This window comes from Alligator sinensis, unplaced genomic scaffold (assembly GCF_000455745.1).
Source record: "Alligator sinensis unplaced genomic scaffold, ASM45574v1 scaffold325_1, whole genome shotgun sequence".
Lineage (NCBI taxonomy): Eukaryota > Metazoa > Chordata > Crocodylia > Alligatoridae > Alligator > Alligator sinensis.
Window position 1 is genome coordinate 2,162,712 of NW_005842118.1, and position 7,440 is coordinate 2,170,151.

General features: G+C 40.1%; 1 protein-coding gene across 1 annotated transcript in view; it reads right to left on the reverse strand.

The window, feature by feature from the left end:
* The window catches only part of DNAJC12 (DnaJ heat shock protein family (Hsp40) member C12), a 30,209-nt gene that overhangs the window by 1,806 nt on the left and 20,963 nt on the right, over positions 1-7,440 (reverse strand). Inside the window, exon 4 of the mRNA XM_006024808.3 lies at positions 2,837-3,038. Coding sequence (XP_006024870.1) covers positions 2,837-3,038 — 202 coding nt within the window. The remainder of the gene's footprint in view (positions 1-2,836; positions 3,039-7,440) is intronic.

A 7,440-nucleotide genomic window follows, 5' to 3' on the forward strand; every position in this document is an offset into this window, starting at 1 on the left:
TAGAGTTTTCAGAAAAAAAGTTCCAACTTGGCTAAGGTAGGATTTGATTGCCATAACAAAAATACAACTCAAAAGTAATTACATTTTAGTCTTTTGTCTAGTTCAAAAGCTAACAAATTAAAAAATATATTAAATGAATACTAAAGTAGATCTCCTTATATCAAAAAGCTAAAGCTTATTGTTAGATTTATTTTAAGACCTGCCATTAAGACTGAAATAATGATGTGTAGCTTTTCCATCTGTCGGAAGATAGGAACCCCAAAAATATCTTATCCTAGAAATGGGACCCAATACACTTAAGCCCATGGTAGAACAAGGGCCAAAATATAAAACACTAACAGCCCACAAATGCAGTATAAAACACCAAATATCAGCATGAAGCCAGGAGGGTAAATGCACTAGTATTCCTATTTCCTTAAAGTAAATTTAATAACTGATAGCCTTTATTCTGCTTCTGTTCATATCTATGGAAAATTTTCCATTGACTTGAATGGTGCAAAAGTCCTGCATCTGTTCTTCCCTTGCAATAATGATCCAAAAAACTGAAACCTGGAACACTTGATAACAGAATAGATAGAGATAGCAACAAAAGTAACGTAAGTTTAATTTATGTTGGTATTTGTATAGATTTGGAAACCATATTTATATCACATTGAAATTGATCTGAAAAGTACTGGGATTATTTGTATATGTTTATCCTGAATATAGATTTTACAAACTGGTGTTTGACTATTCCTTGTCTTATATTAGTATGATTGTACTTAGTACAATTGTCTTTCTTTAAAAAAATCTTTACCCACCTGAGAATATTACTTTCTCTCTAACAAAACTGATTATATATTTTGTTTACTTTCTAAATCTTTCACAGTCAAGTTATGAAAGACAAATAAGGAGGTCTACTAGTCTCTGCAACAGCAGGAAAAGTGAGAGAGGCCCTTGCACAACGCTCCACAGAAAAACAGCAATCCTTACTTTTTCATCAATATCTTTTAATGGAAAGTTCCTTTCTTAACATCAGATTTGGTAATGATAAACATAATGACAAAAAGGGAAAAAACCATGATAAGTAGATAATTTCCTTAGTTCTATGAGCAAGTTTATCTATGTGAAAATAACTTTTTATAGCAGTATGAATGGAAAAGAAAAATACAAGTCCTTGTATACTGCAAGCATGTTACACAGGAAGTCTTTCAGACTTAATCTACAGAATGTCCAAAACACAATTATTTGGTTAACCACATAGTAGCCTATTGTAAAAATATTCCTGGATGAAAGAATGCCAAGCAATGCTAACAGCCTTTATGAAAGCTAATCTCCATTAGAAACAACAAAAACCCTATTACTTTTGTATATTAAAGACCATTTCAGTTTTGACTGAAAACTAGACTATGGTTTAGTGCAGGGCTGGGCAAAACATGGCCTGTTGCCAGATCCAGCCTGCCAAGGGATTTTATCTGGCCTGTGGCGGGTCCCTCAGCTCCACCCAGCCCAGGAGCAGTACGCAGGTCTGGGGCAGCATGGCGACCAAATTCAGCTTCCCAGCAGCTGTGGCTCCTTCCAACTGCTGCTGCCAGTGTCACCACCATTGCTAGACCCAGCCCAGCTGCCCAGGGATCCTGGCCCATCCACCTTGCACCCACAGCCAGGGGCACTGGACAAAGAAGGTGGGCAGACAGGGTCTCCAAGGAGACCAGGCCAAGACCCCCACGGGCAGGGCATGCTTGGCTGAGTGGATGGGAAGGGGCTACAGCCAGGTGGGAGCAGGGAGTGGGACCCCTGATTTAGTAAATTTATCTAACATGGTTTTACAGTTAAGTATAGCAAAATTTTAAAAAAACACACACAATAACCAATATCAAATGAGTCATGAAAACAGATTAAGTAGTGCAATGAACAACAACACAAGAAAAATATGAAAGCTTAAAACAAACATCTAAAAAAGTTTAAGATAATGATACTTGCAAAGAGAAATACAGATCACGGGGAATGAGATTACATTTTATGCTTTGTATTCTTTGCAAACAGCCAAATGGCAATGCTGATTCAATATGGCTTATAATACTTGCTGAACTGTTAAATACCATCATCTTTTAAATGTTAAACCTCCAGTTACACTTCACATAAATGTTTGTATAATTTCTTATCTAATTTCAACATTCCACGTGAGTCTGTGTTTAAACAATGCTTGACTCCCTCACACCGCAAGTCAAGAAGTTAAAAAAGGTATTTGGATATAGAACAGTTCTGAGAGGGCAATAGAGGATTATGAAATTATTGTAGGATCAAGTAGAAAAGAAAAGGTCAATTGTAATGGAAGAAAGCTTTGATTCCAACATATAATACCACCAATAAAAAGGAAATACTGGCAATGTCCAAGTGCATCCTTTATATATAAATATGTACTTTAGTATAAACTTAATTTTTAAAAATTCTTGATTAAGTATGAAAGAGTCATTCACATCTTTGTTCAGTTGTACCTCAGGTAACTTGCATGTATTGACAGTTTGACATTTCAAATTTATTTTTGAAAAAGTCAATATGTTATCTTTCAATGCTTTTAAAATGTGTTTTCATGTTTCCTTTCATAACATTATATTTCATAATGTACACAAAATGAAAAAGACCAAATGGAATTTTTCAACTTTTGATTTTGGCAGAAAAGCCCCAAAAAATTGTCATTTCAGAGCTTTACCCAACATTTATTTTCTTTGTGGCCTGTTAACCAAAAAATCAATTATTCACATGGCTTTAAAGAAAAAAATTGCAAAAGTAATGGAATCAATTTCAGGTAGTAAGTCTGGATACTAAAATCTGTCATATCACCATTTCCACTTACTTGGAGAGTCTGGATTCTTTGGTGATTGTGGATTCATGTCAGAAGTCTCAGAATCTTCTTGCTCCCTTCTATCACCTGAAAATCCCTCCTTACTGTTTTCTGGCTGTTGGGCCCAAATCTCATTAGTTATGCTGTTGCTTTTAGCCAGATTTGGTGCTTCCAGCATTTGATCTTTCTTATTTGTAACAGCCCAATGCATAGACTGAATAAATGAAAAAACAAATAAAAGTAAAACATTGTTCTACCAATTTTCCATGTCAGAGAATTTGCTTACTCCCCACTATTAGGATTTGGTCCTGCATGATCCTGTGCATCTTTGACTACCATTCACTTTAACGGGACAGCAGACACTCAGGGCCATGTAGGATTAGGTCCTACGAGGTAAACCCAAACCTTTTCCATGGCAGCAAATTAGTGAAAACAATTTTTGAGAATATGCATCTGCAGAGCACCACATACCAAATACCTTTCTACATATACCTAATTAAATATAACAACAACATCTATAGGTCTCTCTCAATTTGAGAGAGAGCATGAAAGAAATTATTTCATGGAAAAAACTATATCCACGAGGAAGAGCAGAGAACAAGCCCTGTGAAGGACCTTTATGAAAAATGGGGCTAGCTTTCTATTCTATTTGATTAAAAAATGGGGGGAGAGGGGAAGAGTTAAAAAGCAGCAACACAGGTAGAATCCTGGCTCAGACAACTCAATTGTAATACTCATTTTGACTTCAAGAAAAGCAGGATTTTACCTATCATGTGACAGTTCTTATGACAAGATGGAAGAACAGTTCTTATGGAAGCTGGAAGAACCTTTTCCATTTCCTCCCCAGTGGCTCTACTCTCCTTGTTTCTTCCACCTCTTTCATGCATTCCCCAAATCTCTAGCTATTAGAATAACTTTTTGTTTTCTCAATCAACTACTCTCCCTTGATTAGAACCAAGAACTTGCTTGATAGCATAGAGCTTGAGGAACTTAAAAAGCCACCATGATTGTAATACAGCTTCATTCCAGGAAGGAAAATAATCAAAATGATGCCATAAACTATGCAGAAGCTGTGCAGGGCTGGTAATAATGCTTCGTGCAAGACATGAAGTCCATGAGGAGGCTTTTCAGATTATAACTAGATCTGTGTTTAATGGTTGGTACCTTACAAACAAACATCAGTAACTAGCTAATGAGTGGTAGAAATATATAATATATATAATATATAATATATATATATATATATATAATGAGTGGTAGAATATATAATTTCTAACACCTCAGCACATCTGGCTGGGGAAGCAGGGAAATCTTCCATCCTATGTGCTGAAGTAATCAGTAAAACAGCCATAAATTTATTAAAGCTATATCTAATACACACAGATAAATTCACTCTACCCACATTGCATTTGGACCAAAGCTCCCCCAGATGAGTGATTTTGTTTAGCTTTCTCCTTATACTGGAATTTGTTTATAACAATTCTTCAGAAGTATTTCTACCCCAAAAAAGCACGGCTGTACTATTCTTTAGAGATTTAAAAGTAAAGGATCTGCCAAGGTTCATTCTTAGGGACAATAAATATCTCCCACTAGTATTTTTACTATTTGGCAATCAGGTTGGTACCAAGAGATCTGCAAAATTCAATCTCATCTCAGCATCCTGGCTCATTTGCTGAGTCTGTTTTACATCTATCAAAGAGCAGATTAACTTTAGTTGCTTGTGATGGGGGAGAGGGCAGCTATCAGACATTTTCCTCAGTTTTTAATTCTTTGTATTTGATGATTAATTCATTTTCTGATATTCAGAGGCTTGTATATTATTCTGGAAAGGTCTCTTCCAGTGTAGATCTCCATGTTATTTGAGGTTACATACTCATGATAGCAAACAAAGATAGGTACTAAAAAGCTCCATTCATTTTGTAAAAATAATTTCTGGTGTGTGTGTTTGTGTGTGTATGCATACATATGTGCACACACATAGGCATATGTGCGTGTGTTAAAAAACTGACTTCTGTGGCTATCCAAAACCAATATGCTTCCATTTGTCTTTCCACCTCATATTCCAGGAAGCCAGGAAAAAAATCAATTTGTCAGGAAAAAAATCAACAGGCTGTATATAATTAGCCTTTTACAGATTCTGAAATAAGATTTTTGAAAAATGCTTGTACCCACCAGATTGATAACTTGTCTATGATGTCACTACAAAATTGCTGGATAAAATGAATGGCTTGCTCTGACACTATTTGAATTTTCTAGATTATTTTTCTTCATACAGTAGATCTCAAATATATTGTTATATCCATTGTTCAGGGCAAAGGTGACTGCAACAGAATTAACTTCCCCAGGCATAACATTCATTTGTACAAGCACCAGTAAAAACAAAGCAATAGCAAGTGGTATAAACTAGAAAAAAAATCTATTCTAGAAAAAAACAACAAAGAAAGGATAATATGTATACATGAGCTAGAAAAAAATATTAGATTTAGCATTACCATTCACTTCTTTAGTTTGGAATATATCATTTTTAGGTAAATCAGCTAGTTCCACTGGAGACAGAAAAGTAATGCCATTTCTCTATTACTTCCTCACAGGAAAAAAACAAGTTTCAGATTATTACAAATGATCTTAGTCTACAAGAGGCCAAGAAGATGTTAGTGTTCATAAAACAATATCAAGTACTCTGTCGCAGAGCACTTAGGTGCCCTGCTCCTTTAAAGAGCTGAAACTGCTAGGGAGAGAGCCCTAACAGTGAGTGGGGAGCCCCAGCTGCTGCTTACCAGGGCAGCCAGAAGGAGCTAGCGGCCCACACCTGCCAGCAGTCAGCAGACTGGAAGGGGCAGGGCCTGGCTCACATATAAACCCCAGGGCTAAGGCCAGGAGGGCAGTTCCCTGCCAACAGCCAAGGCAGAAGGAGCTCTCCCAGAGCAAGCAAAGGGGAGAGGCCTGACTGCAAGTGTAGCTGTTGAGGTACTGTTGAGGGACAGAGCATGCCCTCTGTGGCTCGAATTATGTTATAGCAGGGTGGCTTCAGTTATGTTATAGCTTTGATGTTGATTTCTGTTTATAAGGCCGGTGGCTTGGGTGAGGCTATTTGGGGAAGGAGGAGGCCTCATTGGGGGCCTACTGCAGCGTGGGGACCCTGGCACCAGAGAGGGCACAGACCCCAGCACCAGAGAGGGCATGGCATTTGGGGTATACCGACCCTGGCGCTAGTGAGGGCGTGACACTAGAAGCTGCAGAGAGCCCAGGCACCAGTGAGGCGCAGAGACAGGGCTGCGGAGAGCCCATAGAGGACAAGGGAGCCAATTAATAACAAGGCCCAGACCAAACAACATCAATGCCATCTGTGAGGCTTAGGGCATAGTAAAGGGACGGTTGGAGCCACGCATATAGTCCATAAGACTGGGGTGTCCTGTGACATCTATTTTGAAGCAGGACCACAAGGGGTCCGGGAACCCACGGGGTTCAGAGAGTCCATTAAGCGATCTCCAAGAGGACTTAAAGGCAGCCTCCCTATACTATAAATCCATCAAGACATGGTGGGCAAGAAAAGAGGGTGCCCAGCAGGCCAAATTGGCACGGTTCAGGGGCCTTAGGGGTAACGTGGCCATCCTTAGGGACCCCATCCCATGACAAAATTGGTGCATTGGCCGAGAAGTAAAGCCACGCACGGGGAGGAACCCTATGTCCCTAATTAGGGAAACGAACCTTTGGGCCAATATAGCAATACAGTGAACCAAAGTGAAAGGCAGTGGGGCCAGAGCTCAGAAAGACAAGCCGAGGTTGGAGAATAGACTGCTGTTAAGAGACTGTAGAGGGGAAGACGTTAGGCCTGGGCTAGGAAAAGAGTAGGGCCAGGCAGAATCAGAACCAAGGTAGGGGCTCTGGAGGGTATGCGGCAAGATTTCATAGATTTTCATAGACATTAGGGCTGGAAGGGACCTCGGAAGATCATCGAGTCCAGCCCCCTGCCCAAAGGGCAGGAAGTCAGCTGGGGTCATAGGATCCCAGCAAGATAAGCATCCAGTTTCATCTTGAAGGTGTTCAATAAAGGCGCTTGAACAACCTCCGGTGGCAGGCTGTTCCAGACCTTGGGGGGCTCGGACAGTAAAGAATTTCTTCCTTATGTCCAGCCTGAAACGATCTTGTCGTAGTTTGTGACCATTTGACCTCATCATCCCTTGGGGCGCTCTGGTGAACAAACGTTCCCCCAAATACTGGTGGTCACCCCTGATAAACTTATAGGTGGCCATCAGATCACCCCTGAGCCTGCGCTTTTCCAGGCTAAAGAGCCCCAGGGCTCTCAGCCTGTCATCGTAGGGTCTGCTTCCCTGACCTCTGATCATGCGCGTGGCTCTTCTCTGGACTCTCTCAAGCTTCTCCACATCCTTTTTGAATTGGGGTCTGCTTCCCTGGCCTCTGATCATGTGCATGGCTCTTCTCTGGACTCTCTCAAGCTTCTCCACATCCTTTTTGAATTGTGGAGCCCAAAACTGGACACAGTACTCCAGCTGCGGCCTCACTAAGGCCAAGTACAAGGGGAGAATGACGTCCCGGGATTTGCTTGAGACGCATCTATGGATGCAAGCCAGCATTTTGGTCGCTTTACTAGCTGC